A 25,910-nucleotide genomic window follows, 5' to 3' on the forward strand; every position below is an offset into this window, starting at 1 on the left:
TGCAGGTCCTGGCAGCTCCGATTCCGGAGGTGGCCATGGACTCTATACTGCTGACCTCCATGCCCCTGGGGCCCACCAAGCCCTGGTCTTGGGATCAGCAAAATCCTGCACACCTTGAACTTTCTTCTGTCAACCATGAAGTCTCACCTGTACTTGCTGAGGCCCCTGAGAAAACGGAACCTTCTCCAAACCCTCAGGAGGCTTTAGTTCAGCTTCCACCCCAACAAGAAGCTGCAACTCAGCCTGCAGTGTCCTCTGAGCCGTTGAAATTTTTGTTGGACCACCACGGAGATCAAGATAAACAGCAACCCTATGGTGAATATGTTCGCTCTTCAAAGAGATCAATTCTACCACCTTCTGTGCCTCTTGAAGAGATAAAAAATTCTCACATCCATCAGGCTCAGCAGACAACCTTTCCACCCGTGGACCTGGGACTCACCATCACGCCTGAACACACTTCGGGGGCTGCGGCTACAGCCCTGCAGCAGACTGCAGCTCCTCCAAAGCCCTCTGAGGTGACATTTCCCCCCCAAGTGCTGGTTCAGGGTCAGTGGCCAAGCATTCCACCCGTGGACCTGGGACTCACCATCACTCCTGAACACACTTCGGGGGCTGCGGCTACAGCCCTGCAGCAGACTGCAGCTCCTGCAAAGCCCTCTGAGGTGACATTTCAACAGGAAGCGGGGGTTCAGGGTCAGTGGCCAACCATCCCACCCATGGACCTTGGACTCACCATCACTCCTGATCACACTTCGGGGGCTGCGGCTACAGCCCTGCAGCAGACTGCAGCTCCTGCAAAGCCCTCTGAGGTGACATTTCAACAGGAAGCGGGGGTTCAGGGTCAGTGGCCAACCATCCCACCCATGGACCTTGGACTCACCATCACTCCTGGTCACACTTCGGGGGCTGCGGCTACAGCCCTGCAGCAGACTGCAGCTCCTCCAAAGCCCTCTGAGGTGACATTTCAGCAGGAAGCAGGGGTTCAGGGTCAGTGGCCAACCATCCCACCCGTGGACCTGGGACTCACCATCACTCCTGATCACACTTCAGGGGCTGCGGCTACAGCCCTGGATCAGAATGCAGCTCCTCCAAAGGCCTCTGAGGTGACATTTCCCCAGGAAGCGCCGGTTCAGGCTCCTCAGCCAACCTTTCTAGCTGTGGACCTGGAGCTCACCATCACTCCAGAGTCTACGGTGGAGACTGGTGCTACAGCCCTGCAACAGACTACAGCTCCTGCAAAGCACCCTGAGGTGACACTCCCACCGCCAGACACTGTTCAGGCGCATCAGCCAACCTTTCCACCTTTGGTCCTGAAGATCACCATCACTCCAGAACCGAATTTGGAGGCTGATGTTACAGCCCTGCAGCAGACTACAGCTCCTGCAAAGCACCCTGAGGTGACACTTGAACATCCAGAACTTCAGCCAACAGAGTCATCAGAGACAGTTCCTCCAATGACTGAACAGAGTGCCACCATGAACATCTGTGAGCTCTGTTCCTGCAGTAATGGGACACTGTCATGTATTGGTTTCGGCTCCAAGCAGAGGCTCAACAGAGTGCCAGTACCAGAGCCCAGCACCTATAATGGCACCTTCACCATCTTGTAAGTATTGCCTTTCCTCATTTGCTCTCTGCATCCTGGCTGACATGGCAGCCTTTTCCTTGAGGTCTTCCTGGGCCTTCCTCATCTCCCCCAAACCATGTTGAATGACTTTGTTTTTATCTTTGTTTGACAGCTATTCCTTATCTTTATTCTTCTTAATACTTTGTTCCCCCTTAACCAGTCTTTTGCTTGTAATTGAGCATATTATTTTTCCAAATTTTTATCCCTAGCATTTCATTCCTTAACCTCTACTGTCCTCCCACTTATGCTTCATTCTCTTTATAGCCACATGGCCCTCTCCCAGACTCATTGGTGGTGATACAACAAAGTGGTTAGGAGTAGAGATTCTACAACCAGAGTGACTGGGTTTGAACCCAGTACGCCTTTATTAGTGTTGAGACTCAATTTCCTCACCTGTAAATTGAAGATTATATAGTTACCTTTACATAGGATTGTTGTGAGTTTTAGAAGAGTTAATGTGTTTGTGTGTGTGTGTATACATATATATAATTTATAAAATTTCCTAACATAGGTCTGTGTTCGCTATTATTATTTGATCTCTCAGTCATATCTAGAACTTATCTTTGCCCCCTGGCTTTCTATATAAATGACCCATTTTGTTCCCAGCCCAGGTTTAAGTACTGTGTGAGCCACAGAAGTATGACTTTGTCTATGGAACATGACAGTGGTAGGGGGGAAGAAAGGGAATATACATAAAAAAGTAGGTGATATATAATTAAGTTCTAAAAGAAATACAGGCCAGAGGTGCTATAATACAGCAGAATCTTTAGTTATTGGTGTATGGAAGTCAGGGAAAGCTGCATGGATAACCCAGAAGTTTAGCTGGGACTTAAAGGGAGGCTATGGTTTGGTAAAATAGTGAGTACAGTAGTGCAAAGGCATGGCTACAGGAATGATCATGACTTAATAGACCAGTCTGGTTATAAAGAATTGGTTTAGGAAGTAGTGAAAAATATGATGATGAAAACTCTTGACTATCAGATCTAGGGGTTTCGAAGTTACACTGAGAAAAGGAGTCCTATTGAAAGTTTTAAAGTGAGAAAGACAGATGAGTAAAAAAAAAAGGGGGGGCGGGGTGGGGATTATTTCAGATTCCATAGGTAGAGTGATCTAGAAAGGAAATCTTGACTCAGGGAGACCAAGTAGAATACTGTAGGAGTTCAGTGAGAAGACTCTGAATCAGAGTGTTGTGATAGAAGAAGAAAGAAAATCCTCGGAACACTATAAAGGAAGAACTGACAAGCTTTAGTAACTGACTGGAGTGAGGATGGGATGTATAGGAAAGAGAAAGATCAGATATGACCCTGGAAAATTTCTGTCCTGGATGATGAGGAGAATGATGGTGGTATGACAGGTGGGCATACAGCAGTTGGGAAAGAGAGCCAGTTTGAGGAGGTGAGCTCAGTTTGGGCTTCTTTCATTGGTGAGCATAAAGCAGCAAGAAGGCTTCTGCTTGAGAGGAGATGTCCACTAGGCAGAGGGGCAGACAGATAACTGACTTTTTCTGACCTTCCTGAAAAATATGTAAACTGAATAGGTAAGTTATTGCTGAGGGATGAGGACAAAGCTAAAGATTCAAAGTCATCCACTGAGTTAGTGTTTGAAACTGAACCTCAGGAATTTAACAGCTTCTTTTAAACACTTGTAATTCATGGACACATTCTCACTGTTTGTGGGTTTTTTTAAAAAATACATTATTATTGATTTCAGAGAGGAAGAGAGAGGGAGAGAGAGAATGATGAGGTCAATGATGAGAATCAATGATGAGATGAATGATGAGAATCATTGATCTGCTGCTTACTTCACGCCCCCTACTGGGGATGGAGCCACAACCCAGGCATGTGCCTTTGATCAGAATTGAACCTGGGACCCCTGAGTCCACAAGCTGATGCTCTATCCACTGAGCAAAACCAACCGGAGCTCACATTATAGCTTTATTAATTGTGCAAACTGGAAAGCTGACAGATGTGGAGATTAGAAAGCTTGTGTTTCCTGCATTTAAATATCAAGATTGCAATGATTATTTTACTTATTCTGTTCATTTGTTTCTTACTTATTCAATGATATTAACTGTTTCTTTGCAGAAACTTGCAAGGAAACGCCATTTCTTACATTGGTAAAGATACGTGGAAGTCATACCATTTGGTTGAGAAACTGTGAGTATACTCTCTCCATACGTAAATTTAAAAAAACTAACTGCATTGTAAGAACTTCTTGGTCCAGAATTTTGAGGTCAGTAGCTCTGAGAAAAGGTATTTCCTACTCTGTATCCCAAATCAAGTCTATTGATTGCAATTCTGTTCATTTTAAAAAATTAAATTTGGTAGGCCCTCTTTATAATCACAGTCAATTGAAACTTATTTTCTATTATGATAAGCAACACATGATTATGTTTTTTAATATATGAAAATTAGATAGCAGATATACTGAAAACCCTGCTTGTGTCCTCATCCCCACCCGAAGGTAACTGCTTCTTTATGTTTACTATATTTCCTTACATATCCTTTTCAATGCATTTGCCTACATACATATTTACAGATAGCAAAATAGGTATGTTATGTGATTTTCATATCTTTCTTTACATAATTGATAACATCCTACGTCTTGATTCTTTCTCCTCATAATATATCTTACACATGTTTCCTCCTTGTTAGAGAGAGGGTTACCCAATTCATTTAAACTATTTCAGAATATTTTATAGTTTAATAATCCCCCTATTGATGGATATTTAGATTATGTCCAGTTTTCTTGTTACATGTATTTGATGCAACATACATTCTTGTCCATGCATCTTTGGGACCATGGGCTGATATTTATGTAGAATAGATATTTAGAAATGGAATTGTTGGGATGAAACTATATTGATACAGCATTTAATTTTCCTTAAAGAAATTATGCCAATTTATACACCACTAAGTGGGCAACTACAGTATTTATTGTCTTCTATCCTTCCATCACTAGATAGTCTCCATTTTTTGGCTGATCTAATGGGTGAATAAAGGCGGTCCCACCTAAGTTTGAATTTTTCTGATTACTTGTGAATTCAGATACTTTTATTTATTTATTGAACATCTGTTTCTTAAAAATAATTTTTTATTGATCCCAGAAAGGAAGAGGGAGAGAGAGAGAGATAGAAACATCCATGATGAGAGAGAATCCATTGATTGGCTGCCTTCTGCACACTCCACACCGGGGATTGAGCCCGCAATCTGGGCATATACCTCTACTTGGGAATCAACCGTGACCTCTTGCTTCATAGGTTGACATTCAAACATTGTGCCATGCTGGCCAGGCAGGTTTGGAGATTTCTAAGTCAGCTTGAGATTTATACCTTGGAAAGAAGAGGTTCCTAACTTAGAGTCAGTGGACCCCCAGTGCACCATTTCTTACCATTTTTCCTCCCAAATATCTCTTGGTTATCTGCAGAAGCCTATATTCTTGAGGACTATATTTTTAAAAGATGTATAAGTTAAAATATATATGAAAAGAAAGGAAAGCTAGTATTAAAATGCGTATTTAAAAACATTATTTATTTTCCTATGATTATTCATTTTTTAATCCTTCCCTGAGGATATTTTCCCTTTGATTTCTGGAGAGAGTGTAAGAGAGAGGTAAAGACAGAGAGAAATATCAATGTGAGAGAGACACATTGATTGGTTGCTTCCTGCACAAGCCCCTAACAGGCCTGGGCTGGGGAAGAGCCTGCAACCCAAGGTATGTGCCCTTGACCAGAATTGAACCCGGGACCTTTGGTCAATAGGCAGACATTCTATCCACTGAGCCAAACCAGCTAGGACTAAAATATTTTTAAAAAATAGATTATTAAAAAAAAATAGATTATTGAAAGTGGTTGAGTGTCAGCCTATGAACATCGAAGTCACTGTGGGATTCCCATTGAGGACACATGCCAGTTGCAGGCTCAACCCCCAGTGGGCTGTGCAGGAGGAAGCTAATCAATCATTCTCTCTCATCATTGATGTTTCTCTCTCTCTTTCTACCTCTTCCTTCCTCTGTAAAATTAATAAAAGTATATTTTTAAATTAAAGCAATAAAAATATTATTGATACTACTTCTCTTTTTTACGTTTTTCTGTAATCCTTGTCCTAAGATATTTTTTCCATTACTATTTTTCAAAGAGAGTGGAAAGAGGGGGAGAGAGAGAGAGAGAGAGAGAGAGAGAAAGACATGAGAAAGAGATATCGATTGACTGCCTCCTGCTGGTTTGGGGCTAGGGATTGAACCTACCACCAAGGTATGTGCCCTTGACTGGGAATCGAACCCATGACCTTTTGGTTTGTTGGCCAACACTCTAACCACTAAGCAAAACCAGCCATGTCAAATCTGCTCCTCTCATAAGTAACACAAGCTATAGTGGTTGATCTGATAACTATTATAACTTCAATGTAGTGATGAGAATAAATGTTATTTTGAGATATCTGCAACAAATATCTTATATGAAAACATCTGTGAATTTATTGGAGACCCAATGAACTACTATACTGTTAATCTAGTATGGTTTGTTGCCTACATTCACAATGTAGGGCAATGGTAATTTTTGGTAGATGTTTGTGAAAACAGAGATGTAATTTTATTTCCCATTCAGGTTTGGCCCCCTGAATTCAATTCATACAATGCTATTCACCGACTCTGGCCTGAAGTGGTAATCAGCAAATGAAAATTATATGCACACTTTGGCATGTATTCAAGAAAGTGTAGTTTTCTAGGGAAAGAGTCCATAGTTTTATGAAATTCTCACAGGGCTCTTGTCTCCAAAGATTAATAGTCACAAATGTAGAGGAAAAGAAAGACAATTCCTTGCCTATAAAGCTGTGCTTATTCTCATGAGTAATAGTAAATGGATGATTTGTTTTAAACAAAAGTAGTAGACTGAAAATGATGTTTGTCATTTTCTGAAATCATGGCAAAAGTATTTATGGAACGTCTGCTATGTGCCAGGAACTGTTTCATGTGCCAGAATTACATGCTCAAGAACAAAGTAGACAAATTACTCCATTTTTCAAGGGGTTTACAAGTATATAATATGAAAATGAATACCTATATATATAAAAGCCTAATATGTCCCCATGGGAATTCAACTGGGAGGCCGATAGCTTGCTAAGATGTGCGCTGACCATCAGGGAGTGGTGCGAAACAAATGAAGGAAGGCCCTGGCCAGCAGCCAGCAACCAGGGAAGGGAGGCCCTGGCCAGGCAGCCGGAAGGTCCCAATTAGCCCTGATCACCAGCCAGGCATATGGACCCTACCCTATGCCTGAATTTGTGCACTAGGCCTATATTGTGTATATATATACACACATATATACGTATTAACTAGGTACATATCATTTCAAATATTGGTAAGTTCTTTGGAAAAAAGAAAGCTGAGTAAAGAAAATGAATCCATTTTAGAATGCTATATTGTTTGCAAAAGAGGACGGGAGAAGAAAGGTTTGAAAAAAAAAACAGATTATCTTCCTTCAATTAAATGAAAATTAGGGTATTTCGCGGGCACCATTACCCGGGTTTCCCCATATATATTTCTGTGCAGGAAATAGTTGTAGTTATTTTGTATTTTGATCCAGATATAACCTTTTCATTTTTCAGAAATCTCAGTGCAAATAATTTGAGAGAATTACGTAAAGATTCATTTGAAGGCCTGGCTTCCCTCCAGTATTTGTAAGTTAATTGTATTTACTTATGAGATTTTAGTTATATTATCTATAAAATAAATAAGGGGTTCAAATGAAAAAATTTCTACAATTTCTTCCAGCAATAAAATTCTACAATTCCATAAGTCTGTGTAGCTCATCTCTAGCATTTAATATCTCCTATGCATTTTCAGTTTCAGTTTTGCCCTCTAGACAAAATATTGATAGGAAAAACTCTTCAGTTATGGAGTAAAAGTGGTGATGAGGTCTGAGTAATGATACACACCATTATGAGCCTTGTTATATAAGGTTTATATACCATCTGCTTATATTTATATTTAGTTTAGGGCCCAAGAATCAAATTGGGCCTATGATTGCTCATTACATTTTTTTAATTTAAATTCTTTATTTTTTAAAGTATTACATAAGTATCCTTTCCCCCCCATTTACCTCTCCCCGGCCACCTCCTTCCTCCCCCAGATTGTTTGGATCTTACAGCACATACGTTAAGAAGGATTTTCACACTTTTAAAGGACTTTGAAAGAAAAGAAACCAAGAAGAATATGCAAGACAGACTATTTGAGGCCTGCAAAGCCTAAAATATTTACTGTCTGACCTTTACATAAAAGGTTTTAAAATGTTGATTTAGTTAAATGAGAGGAATTTAGCTTAACCTCAAATTGCCTCCTATAGGACAAGAAAATATAAAGCATTTACATTAATTTGAATGCCATTAACCCAAAATTTTTTGATAATTGATTCTAAATTAGATTAACATTTACAATTAAATGTTTTAGCAGATGACTTATGTAAAAATATTATTAAGAACATATTATACTATGAAGAGAGCAGACTGGTGTTGAGGATTTCAATGCAAGAATTGGTATACCAATAGTAAAAGTAAATGTTTAAAATGATGGTTAAGTGGTATTAGAAATGTCTCCACTAAGTAAATATATCAGAAATGCCCCTAACTTCACTAATTACAAAATAAAAATCTCTTCAGCCTCCTTGTCAAGGAAGAAATGCTTGCCTAGTATCCTATTTACTTAGAAATAGGGAGATGTTCGTTAGTATAAAAACTCAACTATGATTCTTTGTCCATGGCACCCAGAGCTGTGTATGTCATTAATCCTTATTAGGCTAATGAATGATGCTATTTAGCAATGGATTCTTTCTGCAAATATGGAAGGCCTCAGGCAAGTAGGTATAAAGAGCCTCACATGACACTAAAAATAGTCATTTGTATTATTAAACCTTTCAAACTTCAGAGGGACATCCACTTTTATATTGGTCTTCTGCTATCTCGCTTTCAAACCTTCCATACAGTTTGGAGGAAATAAAATGAAGTAAAAAACTTCTCAATAGGTTATGTCATTCATTACTTCTACTGTGAAATACTTTGTAAGCTACCTCTTTCATGCTAGCATAAAATATTCCCATCCATTAAAAAATGCCTATCAATAAGCAATCTAAAACAGAACATGCCAAGCACTGTACCTAGAACTATAGGCACAAGATAGGTATGTCAGGGTTCCTACCCTTCTGATAATTGATGCTCTCATAGGGAAAATAAACATATCAACTCAAACCATAGAGCACAAGTACTAAATGGAAGACTATGTGCTGCAGTGGCACACAAGAGGGAGCCATGAAATAATAAAACTACATTTCTTTTAAAAATCATTTTTCTCTCTACTTCCCAGCTATTTGTTTATTTGATAAATATTTCAGTTTGCACCTGTTTGCATGTCAGTAGACAATGCTGATGAGCAAGACCCAGTCCATACTTTAAGGAGTTTATACTCAGAGGAGATAGGATGCAAAATAACTCTATTAAAATTTTGTAAGAAATGAATATATAAATTGGTTTTGGTGACAGCAGAGGGAAAAAAGACTTTATGTTGGATCAGCAAAGATGTCAGTAGAGCAATGCTGTTTGAACACGACCTTGAAGGGCTTTTGGGGATCAATGGACAGACATCTTGAGTAGAATAAGCTTGCAAAAGGAGCTTGGGAAAATATACCTTGAGTAGCTGTAGAGTACACGTAGGCGGAGGAGGAGATTAGAGCCAGATCTTCTGGAGTTTTGAATACCAAGTACCAAGTTATCACACCATTGCTGGAGGAGAAGCTTTAGCCTACAACAGAGTCACTTGGAGGGCTTGTTAAAACTCAAGCTGTACCCTCAGTTACTAATTCAGTCGATCCACAGTCAGACTGAGAATTTCAATCTTTAATAAGTTCCCAAGTGATGCTGACTTGGTATTTGAGAACCACCTCTGGAGTGTTAATCTGGTGACTGTGTGCAGGATGGTTTAGCAAAGGGGAGATTATAGATGGAAACACCAGTCAGAAGACAGTTAGAAAAGTGAGGAGAAAAGTGAGAAAAGTGAGGGACTAAAGTGGAATCAATGGAAATAAGACAGTCAATTATAGACAAGGGATGGTGTTTTCAAATAAAAATCCAGCACCATGTTGTGTTCTGTTGTCCGACCACTGTACAACTGAAGCCATTAAATACATGGGTATTAAAATAATGTATAATAAGAAATGAATTGCTATTAGTATAATAGAAATTATCATTAGTTCAACATTCTGTATTAGTTCAAAGTTCTGTATTATTTAGAGCAGTCACTTCCTTTTAAGTTATGTGAAAAGGCATCTTTTATTTCTTCTGGTATTGAATTTGCCTAAAACACAGAAGTAAACCAGGGAGGTGTGTAGATGTGAGACTATTTTTTTTTAATGTTAGACATTTATAAATGTACACGGAGATATAAACTTTAGCTCATAATCTAAATTTGATGAGACCACAAAGGGTCTTCTAACCAATTCTTCTGCTCTCAGGAATAAATACCTTCAAAATGTATCCAGATCTATAGTTGTATGTTGTATTTGTGAAGATCCTGATGGTGAGACTTTTGAGTGAGGGCAGTATAATGGGTTCTGGATGGTTCAAATCACAATTCTTAAGGTTTTCAGTTTAGACTAAACCTGTGTATTCAATATTATTGTAACGTCTACCAGTTATTCCTACTAATTAGATACTAATAAGTAATTAAACACTATTTTTCTTTTACTTTTTCTAGGGACTTGTCCTGCAATAAGATAGAATTTATTGAAAAGAATGCATTTGATTCATTACCTCTTTTACAATATATGTAAGTTATAAATATAACCTCATTGTGTTTAGGAATTTCATAAAACATAATTGTAAACCTTTTTGTTATTTATTTTGAAGTAAGATTAAAATTTTATTACTAGAAAACTACTAAATTTATGTAGAAAATCCAATTTGTCTCTAGCATAGATTAGTGTGAGAATTCTGTCACATTCCGAATGAACCATTCTATCTGCACAGCAAAAGAAACCTTCAACAAAACAACAAGAAAGCCCAGTGCATGGGAGAACATATTTGCCAATGATTTTTCCAATAAGAGTATAATCTCCAAAATTTACAGCGAACTCATACACCTTAACAAAAGGAAGATAAATAATCCAACAAAAATGGGCAACAGGTCTAAAGAGACACTTTAAGAAAGAGGACATACAGAACGTCCAGAGACATATGAAAACATGTTCAAAGTCACTAGTCATCAGAGAGATGCAACTCAAAACAATAATGAGATAACATTTCAGACCAATCAGAATGGCTATCATCAACAAATCAACAAATGACAAGTACTGGTGAGAATGTGGAGAAAAAGGTACCCTCCTCCACTGCTGGTGGGAATGCAGACTGGTGTAGCCACTGTGGAAGACAGTATGGACTTTCCTCAAAAAGTTAAAAACAGTATGAACCATACTATAGCAGTGGTTCTCAACCAGGGTGATTTTGCACCAGGTGACACTTGGCAATAGCCAAAGAGAGTTGTAGTTGTCAGAACTGTAGATTTGCTACTGGCATCTAGTGGCAGAGGCCAGAATTATTGTTCAAGGCAAAGGACAGTTCCCCATAATAAAGAATTATCTAGCCCCAAATGTCAGTAGTGTTGAGGTTGTGTAGCCTTATTTGAGAGAAATATAGATCAGTTTAATAGATGCATTTTTTTGTATCTAATGCACCACATGAAAGCATAAACCATAAGCAAATATCTCCCATAGTAAGAATTTTAGTGTATAGAGGGAGTATTGAGGTTGTTTTATCATATATAAATTAGAATCTCTGCTAAAGGATAAGTGATCTGAAAGAATTTTTTTCTCTTCTTTTGCTCTTGTCCTTTTTTAATAGAAATCTTGGTTGCAATTTAATCACCAAAGTGAACTTTGGAACATTTCAGACCTGGGATGGAATGCAGCTGTTACACAAGTTGTAAGTGAAATAGAAGATGAACACATGTAAAAAGCTATGTTTAAAAACTTCATACAGTGATTGGTTGGCTGGGTATAAGCTCAGTTTGAACTCGAGAAGAATGGCTTAAGAGCCATTCTTTTTTTTTTCTTTTTTCAATGAGGAAACTAAGGTACAAAGTGTCCAAGAGACTTGTCTAACTGACATATGCCATGCTCTGCTTTCCCAGAACTGACCTTTGGCATGGGCTTCTTTGTTTTCAAGAATTGGGGGGGAGGGTGGTAATACTGAATTGAGAGGAAAATGTATTTCAGCACTGGGAATAAAAGTTTGTGTCAATTAAGAAATTTATTTATTTGATTGATATGTAATCAAAATATTATTTATTTTTAAACAAACATCCATTAAATTCCTAGTAAATGTCAGGCACTAATAGTCCAAGAAATTGACAAGTAAATAGGTGATTACATACACTATAAGAAAGCCTGTGATGCAAGAATACACATGGGAGTATGTGATAGGAGCATGGCTTTCACCAGTTCCTTTTACATCTATCCCATTTGTGGCTCCAAAAGCAAGGAATTAGGTCTATTTTTCTATTTAACTTGATGGTTTACACTGGATTTTAAAAAATTTCTGGAGATGAAAGTAAAGCACCTTGAATTATGAGGACATTGGAAATGGTATTTCCTTGCCCTGGCCGGCTTTGCTCAGTGGATAGAGCATTGGCCTGGGGACTGAAGGGTCCCAGTTTAAATACTGGCCAAGGGCACATGCCTGGGTTGCAGGCTTGATCCCCAGAAGGCGGTGTGCAGGAGGCAGCATATCAATGATTCTCTCATCATTGATGTTTCTATCTCTCTCTCTCTCCCTTCCTCTCTGAAATGAATAAAGAAATATTGAAAAAAAAGAAATGGTATTTTCTGTAGAGCAGAAGCTTCCTATCAGCATAGTCACTAATGGGGTTTTCAATCTGAAAGGTTCTTCAGTATATTTTTCTTTGCTATCCACTTCTTTCTTCTTTTTTTTTACTTTCTCTTCTGCACTTTATCATTCAGAGACTTGGGTAGTTCCCCAATTAAGAATCCTTTGTAGCCCTGGCCTGTGTTATACAGTGGTTGGAGCATTGGCCCGTACAACAAGAGATTCTGGGTTCAACCTGGTCAAGGGCACATAGCTGAGTTGTAGGTTCTATTTCTGGCCCTCATTGGGTCATGTGGTGGAGGCAACCAACCCATGTGTCTCTCTCACATTGATGTGTTGTTGTTGTTTTTTTGTCTCTCTCACTCTCTCTAAAAAAAGAAGTGGAAAAAATATCTTCAGGTGAGATTAACAACAACAAAAGAGAATGCTTTACAGATTCTAAGGGTGATCTCTGGGAATAGACCAAAAATGATTTTTTTAACCTTCACGTTTTGAACCAACAAAATGAATATAAACTTTCATAACAGTTATTAAAAATGCAGATAATTTTAATTCTATTGCATTTTCCAGAATTCTACATGAAAATCCTCTGATGACTGTTCAAGATCCATATCTTTTTAATTTGCCAGCATTGAAATATTTGTAAGTATTGCAACAATTTCATGGCTCATGAGATGATTTCTGTTCTTACTTTTGTCAAAGAAGAACAATTTTGCATTTTGACAAAAAACTCATAATTTAAATTTTAACTGGGTTATTCTCTTTTTTTTAATTAAATCTTTATTGTTCAGATTACATTTGTTCCTCTTTTTTCCCCCCTATAACTCCCCTTCTTCCAGTTCCCGCCCCACCCTCCACCCTCACTCCCCACCCACTGACCTCATCCATAGGTGCACGATTTTTGTCCAGTCTCTTCCCACATCTCCCATTCCCCTTCCCCCCCCCCAAGAATAGTCAGTCCATTCCCTTTCTATGTCCCTGATTCATTATAATCACCAGTTCATTCTGTACATCAGATTATTTATTCACTTGATTCTTAGATTCACTTGTTGATAGATGCATGTTTGTTGTTCACAATTTGTATCTTTACCTTTTTCTTCTTCCTCTTCTTAAAGGATACCTTTCAGCATTTCGTATAATACTGGTTTAGTGGTGATGAACTCCTTTAGCTTTTCCTTATCTGTGAAGCTCTTTATCTGACCTTCAATTCTGAATGATAGCTTTGCTGGATAAAGTAATCTTGGTTGTAGGTTCTTGGTATTCATCACTTTGAATATTTCTTGCCACTCCCTTCTGGCCTGCAAAGTTTCTGTTGAGAAATCAGCTGACAGTCGTATGGGTATTCCCTTGTAGGTAATTGAGTCTCTTTCTCTTGCTGCTTTTAAGATTCTCTCTTTGTCTTTTGCTCTTGGCATTTTAATGATGATGTGTGTTGGTGTGGTCCTCTTTGGATTCCTTTTGTTTGGGGTTCTCTGCGCTTCTTGGACCTGTAAGTCCATTTCTTTCACCAGGTGGGGGAAGTTTTCTGCCATTATTTCTTCAAATAGGTTTTCAATATCTTGCTGTCTCTCATCTTCTGGCACTCCTATAATTCTGATATTAGTGCGCTTGAAGCTGTCCCAGAGGCTCCTTACACTATCTTCGTATTTTCGGATTCTTTTTTCATTTTGCTTTTCCAGTTGGGTGTTTTTTGCTTCTTCGCCTTTCAAATCTTTGGCTTGATTCTTGTGCTCCTCTGGTCTGCTATTGGGTATAATATTCTTTATTTCAGTCCGTGTATGCTTAATTTCTAGTTTCTTTATCATAGCATCGAGGGTCTCATTAGTTTTCGTGAGGCTCTCCTCAAGTTTATTGCAAGCCCTCAAAATTGCGTTTTTTAGCTCTATATCCTCCATTTCTGTCATGTTTTTTTGTCTCCGCATTTTTTATGCTTTCTTGGTGCACCCCCTTGTGGTCTTTGTGCTCAGTCTTGTTCTAGTTAAGCCTTGATCGTTGTAGTTAATACTAGAGGGATTTGACCACCAGGCCGACTGGCTGTGAGAATCAGCTGTGTGGAAAACTTCTGTCCTCTGGGGAGGTGCTAATCTAGCCTTTGCCTGAGGCGATCCGGCAAATGGCTCTGCGCAGGGCTTGGGCGGGGTGGGTCGCACGGGATCAGCACGGCGGGCGGGCGGAGGGAGCAGTTATGGCTGCTCTCAGTCCGTCCCCAGGGGCTCTGCCTCTCTGTCCCAGCAACCGCTGCAAACCTTGGAGGGACCGTAGCCAGACAGTCCTGCTTCTCCCGTTTGAGTCTGGGTCCCTAGAGACTCGCCCGGATCTGGAGCTCAGAGTCTGAGGCTCCCTCCAGATTGAAACAGACAACCTCGCCCTCAGCCACCAGCCCGCTTTGCGCGCGCACCTCCGTACCTTTAAATTTTCCACACTGCCCCTCCTCTGAGCCTCGGTATGCTGTTGTCTTTCCTTCTAGTAGAAGAGCCTCTCCTCAGCCAGCCTTCCTGTGGTTCTGGGTGATGTCGGTTCCGTCTCTTGGTTGTATTTTTGAAGTGGTTGTTTGTGGCAGCAGTCTCCGGTGTTTACCTATGCCGCCATCTTGGTGGTCTCCCAAACTGGGTTATTCTCAAAAATGATTTATTGGCACAGAAAAGTGATAAAAAATGTACAAGGGCAAGACAGCCAGCAGATGGAGGGAGCAGTGTTGAAAAACACATTCGGACATGAAACATGTAGATGCATGGAGAAATACCATGGATCTCAGAAAGGAAAAAGGAATAAGTTGTACATTCTGTGCTTTTTTTAAAAGAGTAATCACATAGTGGTTGGAACAGAGAATGAGAAGTAGGATGATGGTAACACAAAAACAAAATAACACATTGTACTGTTCACCAAAGTCATTAGTTTGATGATGAAAATACATTAATTTGATGATGCAATACATTTAAATTTCTTCAAGAAGAGCTCTCTAAAATGATTATGTATGGAAAGTAAACTAAAGCACCTTGAATTATGGAGCTGGCTTGACAGAGAAGCCAGAATTTAGGTCAACAGATGTTGTTAAGTGTCTTTTTAAGAATAGAATTTTTGTCTTGGGTCCATATCATGCATGTTTGGTCTTTCTCCTTCAGAGACATGGGAAGAACACAAGTGACATTGACAACACTTGATAACATTCTCATGACAGCTCCTGAATTAGAAAAACTGTAAGTTGATTTTTCTTTTTTTTAAAATATATTTTATTGATTTTTTACAGAGAGGAAGGGAGAAAGAGATAGAGAGTTAGAAACATCGATGAGAGAGAAACATCGATCAGCCGCCTCCTGCACATCCCCTACCGGGGATGTGCCCGCAACTCAGGTACATGCCCTTGACCGGAATCGAACCTGGGACCTTTCAGTCCGCAGGCTGACACTCCATCCACTGAGCCAAACTGGTTTCGGCAAGTTGATTTTTCTTATATTTATTTTCACTTTGTTCTTATGGTTTGCTTTTTATTTTCTTAAGTCGGGTTTATTTAAGTATAATTTGTATTTAATATAATTCTCTCTTTTAAAGCGTACAGTTTAGTGAGTTCTGATAAATGTGTAGTCTTGATAAATGTAGCACCATCACATTAGAGATCCAGAACACTTTTATCATCCCCACAGTGCCCTTCATATTTCTTCTTTTTTGTTAAAATGTATTTCTTTATTGATTTCAGAGAGGAAGGGAGAAGGATAGAGAGATAGAAACATCAATGATGAGAGAGAATCATTGATTGGCTGCCTCCTGCACACCCCTTACTGGGGAATGAGCCCGCAACCCTGACATGTGCCCTTGGCCGGAATCGAACCTGGGATCCTTCAGTCCACAGGCTGATGCTCTATCCACTGAGCCAAGCTGGCTAGGGTCCCCTCATATTTCTCAGCAGTCAGTTCCTCCTCCCACCTCCAGGCCCTGTCAAGCACAGGTCTGATTTTTTATTGTTATAGTCCTGCCTTTTACAGAGTGTCTTATAAATGAAATCATGTAGAGCAAGTGTGTCAAACTCAAAAGCTAACACGATCCAAATAAATGAGGCATGTGGCCGTGGGCTGTGAGTTTGACATGCTGTATGTAGTGTAGCTTTTTGTGTGTGGCTTCTTTCATGTAGCATGATCCTTTTGAGATCCATCTTAGTTGTTGCATCTATCAGTAGTACATTTCTTTTTTTATTGCTGCATAGTATTCCAGTTGTGTGTATATACTAGTTTGTTTCTGTAGTAATCGGGTAATGGATATTTGAGCTGTTTCTAGTTTTTTGGCTATTATGAATAGAGATGCTAAAAATACTCACATGCAGGTCTTTGTGTGAACATACGTTTTCATTGCTTTGGAGTAAGATACCTAAGGGTGGGGTTGCTGCATTATATGCTGAGTGCATATCTAACTAGGAAAGAAACTGCCTAACTGTGTTCTAACATGGTTGTACCATCTCGCCTTCCCACCAGCAGTAGATGAGAGTTGCAATTGCTCCACATTTTCACCTGATCTTTATATTTCTGTTTGATTTTTTAAATTAGCCTTTCTAGTAGGAATGCATTTGTATTGCAGCGTGATTTTAACTTGCATTTTCTAATAGCTGATGTGTGGAATGTCTATGTGAAAATACATTTTTCAATGGAGTGTCCAAATCCATTTTAATTTGACATTTATCTTATTATTAAGTGTTAAAGTGTTTTATATAAAGTCCTTTCTGTAAGATATGTGTTTACTAAATATCTTTTCCAAGGTTGTGCCTTCTATTAAACTTATCACTGAAGACCAGAAGTTTTTAAAAAATATATATTTTTATTTATTTTAGAGAGGGAGAGGCAGAGGGAGAGAGAGAGAGAGAAACCTCAATGATGAGAGAATCATTGATCAGCTGCTTCCTGCATGTAACCTACTGGGGATTGAGCCTGCATCCAGGCCTGTGCCCTGACCCGGAATCCAACTGTGACCTCTTGGTTCCTACGTCAATTCTCAATCTCTAAACTACACTGGCAGGCTGGACTGTTTTTTTGTCTTTTTTTAATACTCACCAGGAGATATTTTTCCTATTGATTTTTAGTGAGGGTGGAAGGGAGGAAGAGAGTGGGATAAAAGGGAGAGAGAGAGAGAGAGAGAGAGAGAGAGAGATCAATGTGAGGGAGACATATCAATTGGTTGATTGGTTGCCTTCTGCACACCACAAAGCCATCATTAAAATCAAATGTCTATATCCTCAAAAAGCTGTATCATGTCCCTTTTATAATTCTTCCTTCCCACTCCTCCTTGCCCTCCCCAATTCCTGTGCAAACACTGATCTGCTTTGTGTTACTATAGGTTAGTTTGCATTTTCTAGAATTTTATATAAATGAAATCGTATCGTATCTACTCTTTTCTAACTGGCCTCCTTTATTCAGCTGATTATTTTAAGACTAGAGGCCCAGTGCACGAAAATCGTGCAATGGGGGGTGGAGGGGCGGGGGAGTGTCTCTCAGCCCAGATCTTGGTGGATGCCCAGTGACAGCTCCCTATAGGTAGTGGGCCTAAGCTAACACTTGAACATCCTTAGCATTTCCTTGGAGGCAGGAGTGGCTCCCGCCACCACCACCACCACCGCTGTGCTCACCAGCCATGAGCCCAGCTTCTGGCTGAGAGGCATTCTCTCTGTGGGAGTGCACTGAGCACCAAGGGGCAGCTCCTGTATTGAGCGTCTACCCCCTGGTGGTCAGTGCACATCATAGCAACTGGTCGTTCTGCAGTTTGGTCGATTTGCATATTAGTCTTTTATTATAGAGGTTTAGTCTATGTTGTTTTGCATATCAATAATTCATGTCTTTTTATTGCTGAATAGTATTCCATTAAAATGGATATATCAGTATTAATCAACATTGATGGCTATTTGACTTGTTCCAATTTTTGACTATTACAAATAAAGCTATTGTGAATATTTATGTACAAGTCTGTTTATGGAAATATACTTCAATTTCTCTTGATAAGTGCCTGAAATTGGAATGGCTATGTCATACAGTCGGTGCATGTCTAAGCTTTAAAAAACAACTATTTTCCAAGTAACTCCTTTGTCACTAATATAATTCTGTATGTTTCCATTTATAGTATCTTACCTAACCGTTTGGCCTGCTGCCTCTGCCAATTTAAAAATAATATTGAGGCTGTTGCCAAGACAGTCAAACTGAATTGCGAGACGGAATGTGTGACCGACACACCTTGTGGTGAGTCTCAATTGCCTGATGATAAACCTTTTAATTTTTATTTTGTTTTCATTTTTTATTTGTAATCAATGACAATACATTTTTAGGCAAATAAAGTAACTGTATTATTTTTATTCATTTACTCAGAGTTCAACTCTAAAATTTTAAGAACTTCTCTTTGCTAAAAGTCAGATGAAGGGAAGGGTATTACCATTAATGGCTACATTGCGTGTGTTGTGCTCTCTGCTGGGTGCTTTGCTTCCAAATGAGAACTTGTTCATTAGTGTGTCACAGTTTGTAAACTCTTTTGTATGCATTAGGTTTCAATTGCCCTTTGCAGTGTACACAGATATTGATACATTTTTATTTTGTTTTTGCAAGCTTATGAAAAGAGTACAAATGATGCTGTTTCATGTAAGTTTTATTTGGAACCTGAGAGTTCTTGGATCCATCACCAGAAGCTGCTACCCAGCCCTTCTAAGGCATGGGAGGGCTCTTTCTTTTTAGACTGTGCAACTCTGACCTTGCTCTGAAGCACAAGGTGTTCTATCCACCAAACAGTCGTGTGCTTTTAAGTATTTTTCTACACGTTAGGTTTATTGGCAGCTACTTGATAACTTCCCAAATGTGCTTTCATGCCCACATAGCTTAAATACAAGTTTCTATCAGTGATCTGTGCTACTGATATAGAGTCAGTGTTGCTTATTTTTCAAAACAATGTTTTGACCAATGATATTACTCCCTTCTGCCCCAACAGTGGGCAGAACAGGCATTTTCATCTCCTTTTAAGGAGAGTGAAAACAAGACCAGAAAGGGCTGACAGCTGTCACCTCGTGCCCAGGTCTCCAGCTCCCAGTTTGGGGCTCTCCGCAAGCCCATGCTCTTTTCCAGGACGTTACCTCCTTCTCTCACCCTTATCACCACCAGCAATGCTTTTAATTCTGCAGAAAATTCTTGTGTACCAGCTGCACAATGGTACACTTGACCTTCACACAGTCGAAATCTTTGGATGGTTCCCCAAGTACAGCTGAAAATATAAGAAATGACATGAAATGATAGCAAAGTAGGCATCTGACAAAAGTTATTTTTCCCTTATGTATTTTAGAACCCCAAGTCTTATTCCATAGATTTATTGAACATTCCACAGTGGTACACAACCTGGCAAGTCTCTTAATGTACATCCCAGATGCCTGCCTAAATCTTAAGCACAGAGTGAGGGTAGACATGTTGTTTTTTCTGTATAGAGCCGTCTGTTATGGGGCTGGCATATGTGGAGGCAGGGCCCAAGTGAGGAATCGGTGGGTTAGTGGAGAAGGGTGGGTCCAGATGAGGACGTGTTAGCCATGGGTGTTAATCGTGGTCATCTGTGATGGTAGCAAGAACACAGCATCCTGAAGAGTGGAGAGAGGAAGGCTCAGGCTCTTTCTGCATCTGAAGCAGGACAGGATGGGTGCGTGAATGTGAGGAGTTCACAGTAGATCTGCAGAGCGTCTAACTGAGTGGGTCTTCCAGCCCTGGCTTTCCTCCAGTAACCGGCAGTTGGCCCTTGGGGACCAATGGAATAATCCTAAATATAGTCACCATATGTCATGGTAGGGAATGCTCTAAGTAAATAATCACTTTAAAAAAAGAGACAGTTTCTCCTTTTGTTTTGTCGACAATCATAGATGTAAGTTGGGGTTTATATTTCTCCTCTCCAAATGGCACTCAGATACTTGCTGATTCTCTATATATTGGACTGGGATGTATGGCTGTGGACTGACAAATAGCTGTCCCGTGAGTCTTTCAATATCAAATGCGATTTCTTCTTTTTTGACAGATGAAGAACTCATAATAGAAGGACTGCTAATGCACACATTACAGGCCCGGCAGGACACCAGCACTGAGCTGACCATTGAGCCAGAGAGGGCATCCTCAGTCAAAAATCCTGACACTTCGGCATCCATTATGAGTGAGCAGCTAGACTTTAATAATAAAAGTGATGTTAACAGTGCACTAAATTACCAATTGCCTTATTTCTTGGAGGGAAATCTAGAAGAAATAGAATCAACTTTATTACCATTCATTAAACTGCCTCTTTCAAATGTACATGATGCAGATATGTCCCTGAATCATTTGAAAAACAACAGATGAAATCCTTCTCTTAAACCTGAACTTAACCATTCAAGTTTCAAAAATTAACCGAGGAAACTCTTTTCTGGAATAGGCCTTCTGATGAGACTGCTCACTGAGCAGCAGGAAGTAAAGATATCCAACTCAGAGTGGGATGAGGAACAATGGAAAGATGAGAGGATGCAAACCCTCAAGAAGCAGGAAGAGAGGGTGTCTAATGAGGTAAGGACAGGTCCTGAAACACCTGACCTGGACTTTTAGTCAGTTTAGGACAGTGATGGAGGACCTATGACACGCCTGTCACAGGTGACACACAAACTCATTTTTTTGGTTGATTTTTCTTTGTTAAATGGCATTTAAATATATAAAATACATATCAAAAATATAAATCTTATTTTTTCTATGGTTGCAAATATCAAAAAATTTCTATATGTGACACGGCACCAGAGTTAAGTTAGGGTTTTTCAAAATGCTGACTCGCCGAGCTCAAAAGGTTCGCCATCACTGATTTAGGACATGCCATGAAAGTACCCAGGTAGGAAGACCAGGAGCACCTCCTCTCAGTCGTGTCTTGATCATGTGACTTTGGCTTAGACAGTGATCTTCCACTTTGCTCATTTAGAGATTTGTGCCACTGTTCCTAGGGTAGATGAGAAGAGGACCTAAATTCCAAGATAAAAAATTGTACAAGAAAATGCTAATGACCAGATTACATAACACATTAGATGTGCTATGTTCTTTAAGAAACTATAAGGTTTGGTATATTGCTTAAGAACCATGTGGAAAGGTGGGGTTTTAGAGTAGTAGTTAAGAATAGCTAGCAATTCATTAGAATAGGCTAGAGAATAGTTAGTTTTTATGCTTTCCATATCTTTGTGGGTTTTTTTTAATGTTGTTGTTGGTGTTCTTGTTCTTGTTCTTCTTATTCTCCTCCCCCTCCTCCTCTTCCCCTCCCCCTCCCTCTCCCCCTTTCCCACTTCCTATCCCTCCTCTTCTTCTTCCTCTTCCTCTCCCTCCTCCTCCTTCTAGCTCAGGCAAGAAGTGCCAAGATATAAGAAGGAAATCATCATTGCATCACCTGTGATTGCAGTAACAACGTTTTATTTTGTAGTTTTCTGTCTCCTTGTGGTAAGACAACAGTTAATTCAGATTTCCAATATATAGTCCATCTTTGAGGAGGTTCAGAACCCACAACCTGAAAATCAAAGCCACTGTCCTGTCTACTCCTACCTGATACTCTTCTTTAGTCATGAGCACTGAGATATGCTTTATTCTTTTTTTTATTACAAATTATATTCTTGGGATGTCTAAAGGAAGCCCACTCCTAGAAATCTCTGAACATGAAATCAAGATAACAAGCCATTAGACCATTTTGAAAATATATATTTTTATTGATTTCAGAGAGGAAGGGAGAGAGAGAGAGAGATAGAAACATCAATGATGGGCTGCCTCCTGCAAGGCCCTTATTGTGAGCAAGCCTGCAACACAGGCATATGCCCTTACTGGAATTGAACCTGGGACCTTTCAGTCCACAGGCCAATGGTCTATCAACTGAGCCATACCAGCCACTAGACTATTTTGAAACTTAAGTTTGATAGGCCAGATTTGATATGATAGCAAAATTTCTTCAACTCAAAATGAACGAGGTTGAGTTGATGTACTCACCAATTACTCTCTTCCTGATTTCTTTCTTTGTTGGATAAAATGAGGAGAGATATAGAATCTCCAACCTCATGGAGCTATGTCACCCTAGCAGATGGGACATGGCATAATGATGTAAGTGTGATCTTGTCAATTCTTAAGGTATACTTAGCAGCTTCCTTCTCCAGTGTGTAAGGCATGGTGTTAGTAGGTTCAGTTAAAACACTGCAACCTAAATCCTGCATCAGGCTTCTCTAAAGCATGTCATGTTGGAGTCACCTGTTCCTAGAGCTTGTCTGTGTCCCTTTTGTTCAATTACATAATGGTGTACTTTTCCCTACAGGCAGATTGCTGACATTAAAGAATGATTTAGTAAGCTGACAATCTTGACTCTACCCCATAAATCCAACATAATATATTTTATTTACCCTTTCAACAGTCATGACAGCGCTCCATTCCAGCCAAAGCCACCCCACACCATAACCTAGCCACACCAGCCCCATTCCCACTTTTTTAAATGCCTTTGCCCATCTAAAATTCCCTTATTGTGCTCTCCCTGGGGAAGTCCAGTGAATATCTCAAAAGCCAGCTCAGGTTCATCTTTCTTCATGAAGCTTTCCCAGAGTCTTCCAGCCATGCTGTTCCTAGTTTTTTTGTGAGCTGTGTCACTATTTTTCTTTGAGGTAATAGTTAGGCATTTGCCTCCCCTGAGAACTTAAAAATATGGTAAACTATTTTTTAAAATGTGCCTCCCCAAGAGAGAAATACCTAGGTGAACACATCATGGAGCAGAGCAGAGATGTGTAAAGACCAAGTGGCTTCAGACCTATATGTTCCTAAGACTTTTGAAATGTCACATTTTAATATTCTAATCTGTGGAAGAAAATGAAAAATGGGAATAGAAAAGCCGCCTAATTATTTGAGAGGGAAAATAATAGCAGATTTATATTCTCATCTTAAACAAACATATTTACAAAATGTAAAAAAAAAAAAATAGAACCTGTATAAGTACCAGAAGAAAACAGAAGCAATATATTTATAATCTGGTGGTGGGAAACAGCTTTTGAGCCTGATACCACAGGCAGAACCTTTGATAGATTTGACCACCTTGCCTGTGACACCATTAGCAAACTTAGCACTGGTTGATGCCAAGCACAGGATGAAGATTTTTCCATATACATGAGTGATTCAGTCCCCACAATCCTGTGAGGAAGATAGTACCACCTTCTCCCAAAGATGGAGATGGACTTAAGCTCCCAGTGGCAAAGGCAAAAGCAGGACCCTGTTCTGCCTGACTGCGAAGTCCGTGCTTCCTACTCCACTGTTCTGTCTCCTTAAAGACAAAAGCACTGGGGCCATGGCCGCAGTTTCTCAGTAGTTAGAGCATCAGTCCAAGCACCGAAGGGTCCCAGGTTGATTCCAGGACAAGGGCAGGTACCTGGGTAGCAGGGCACCTGCCATGCAGGAAGCAACCAGTTGATGTGCCTCTGTCACATTCCTATTTCTCTCTCTCTTTTTTCCCTCCTGCCCCCTCCCTCCCACATTCTCTTAAAAACAATGGAAAAAATATCCTTAGGTGAGGATTAACAACAACAAAAAAGTACACTGGGGAATATTTGAAACATTGAAATTCAATGAAAGCCACTAAGGATTAAGTTATTTAATGTAAAAAGAGTTCCATAATTAAACAGGAAGAAGACAATCTAGGGTGGAAGAGGGCAAGGGCTGTGAAGAGTAGGCTGTGTGTAGACAGTCTGTCACCATATCTGTCGATATTCTCTTGGTTTATGGGGTGTGGATTTTATTAGCGAGGTCTTTGTCACCTCACAGTATGAAAGTAGTCTGATATTTTCTTCTAGTCCTTTTTGTCATATTTGGGTTTTTTTTTCTGAAATTAAAAAAAACACCTATCATTGGTTTTATTTGCTTTTCTTGTGGTTGACTGTTATTCCCCTACATGAAGATCCAATTGTCTTAACATGTTTTATTGAAGATCTCATTCTTTCTTCACTGATCTGAAATTTACCTTTCTGTGGACTGTATTCTGTTGACCCAGTTATCTTTGTTTTGTACCAGTAGAACTATCAGTAGCAGTATCTATATATATATATAATGATATAGACATATACATATATCTGTATATATATATATTTATATATCCATATCTATCTATCTATCTATCTATCTATCTATCTATCTATCTATCTATCTATCTATGTATATTGCTTTCAGGGAGGAGGGGAGAGGAAGAGAAAGATAGAAACATCAATGATGAGAGAAAAATTGATCATCTGCTTCTTGCACATCCCCTGCTAGGGATCAAGCCTGCAACCCGGTAATGTGCCCTTGACCAGAATGGAACCCAGGACGCTTCAGTCTGCAGGCCAACGCTCTAGCCACTGAGCCAAACTGGCTAGGGCCTGTGTCACTATATAATTTCAGTTCCATTTTAACCTCCTTTTTGGAAGTTAAACGCCTCCTTTTTTACCTTTTTCATACATTTCATTGCATATTTTCTCTACTAAATGTCAATTGTTCGGTTTATGTTTAAAAATTATCTTGGAATTTGAATAGGATTACAGTGCATTTGTAGATTAATTTAAGGAGAATTGGCATCTTTACTACCTTCTAGGAACATGGTACCTCACTTTGTGTATTCTTTCTAAAGTCCTTCAGAAGAGTTTTAATGGGTCTTGCACATTTTTTGTTAAGTTATTCCTTTATGCATTTTATTGATATTGTAAATGGACTCTTTCATTTTTTTATTAGTTATTTGTGGTATGTAGGAAAGCTGTTGAGATTTGCATGTCTTGATTTAGCCATCTTACTGAATAAAATTTTAATCTATGCCCTTGGGCTTCTTAGGTTGTGCATTATCTCACGTGCAAATATGTTTTGTCTCTTTCCTTCCAGTACTTCATTTTTCCTATTAAATTGATTAGGACCTCCTAAGAGATTTGCATGTCTTGATTTAGCCATCTTACTGAATAAAATTTTAATCTATGCTCTTGGGTTTTTTAGGTTGTGCATTATCTCACGTGCAAATATGTTTTGTCTCTTTCCTTCCAGTACTTCATTTTTCCTATTAAATTGATTAGGACCTCCTCAACAATGATAAATAGTATCAGTAATAACAGGCATCCTACTCTTGTTCTTGACCTAAAACAAACCTGCTGTGTAGGTTTCTGGTAGGCACTTTCATTTTCTTTGCTACTTCTAAGAGTTTTTATCAGGAATTATCTGCTGAAAGTGATCTGAAACAGCCAATAAAATGCATTGCCAGCTGCATGCAAGGTCCTAAGTTAGGACTATGGGAGAGTCAAAGGACTAGACAGAGTTTCTGTCCTCAAAAAATTAATCATCTCACTTAAAGAGAAGGAATAAAGCTTTAGAGGTCATTGTGCTGAATAATCATGACGTTTTCTTCCAAAATAGATTTTTCGGAGGAAGCTAAAGAAAAAGGGAAGCTCAAGGTAA

At 39.3% G+C, this 25,910-nt stretch overlaps 1 protein-coding gene across 1 annotated transcript in view; it reads left to right on the forward strand.

Moving 5' to 3' along the window:
- LOC102422070 (leucine-rich repeat-containing protein 37B-like) overlaps positions 1–25,910 on the forward strand; it is a 44,121-nt gene extending 18,211 nt beyond the window's left edge. Inside the window, exons 4-14 of the mRNA XM_023748311.1 lie at positions 3,709–3,780; positions 7,228–7,299; positions 10,364–10,435; positions 11,506–11,586; positions 13,060–13,131; positions 15,612–15,686; positions 18,586–18,701; positions 20,500–20,631; positions 20,887–21,014; positions 21,822–21,920; positions 25,869–25,910. Coding sequence (XP_023604079.1) covers positions 11,567–11,586; positions 13,060–13,131; positions 15,612–15,686; positions 18,586–18,701; positions 20,500–20,631; positions 20,887–21,014; positions 21,822–21,920; positions 25,869–25,910 — 684 coding nt within the window. The 5' untranslated portion in view covers positions 3,709–3,780; positions 7,228–7,299; positions 10,364–10,435; positions 11,506–11,566. The remainder of the gene's footprint in view (positions 1–3,708; positions 3,781–7,227; positions 7,300–10,363; positions 10,436–11,505; positions 11,587–13,059; positions 13,132–15,611; positions 15,687–18,585; positions 18,702–20,499; positions 20,632–20,886; positions 21,015–21,821; positions 21,921–25,868) is intronic.

The sequence above is a fragment of the Myotis lucifugus genome, unplaced genomic scaffold (assembly GCF_000147115.1).
Source record: "Myotis lucifugus unplaced genomic scaffold, Myoluc2.0 scaffold_1262, whole genome shotgun sequence".
NCBI classification, from domain to species: Eukaryota; Metazoa; Chordata; class Mammalia; order Chiroptera; family Vespertilionidae; genus Myotis; species Myotis lucifugus.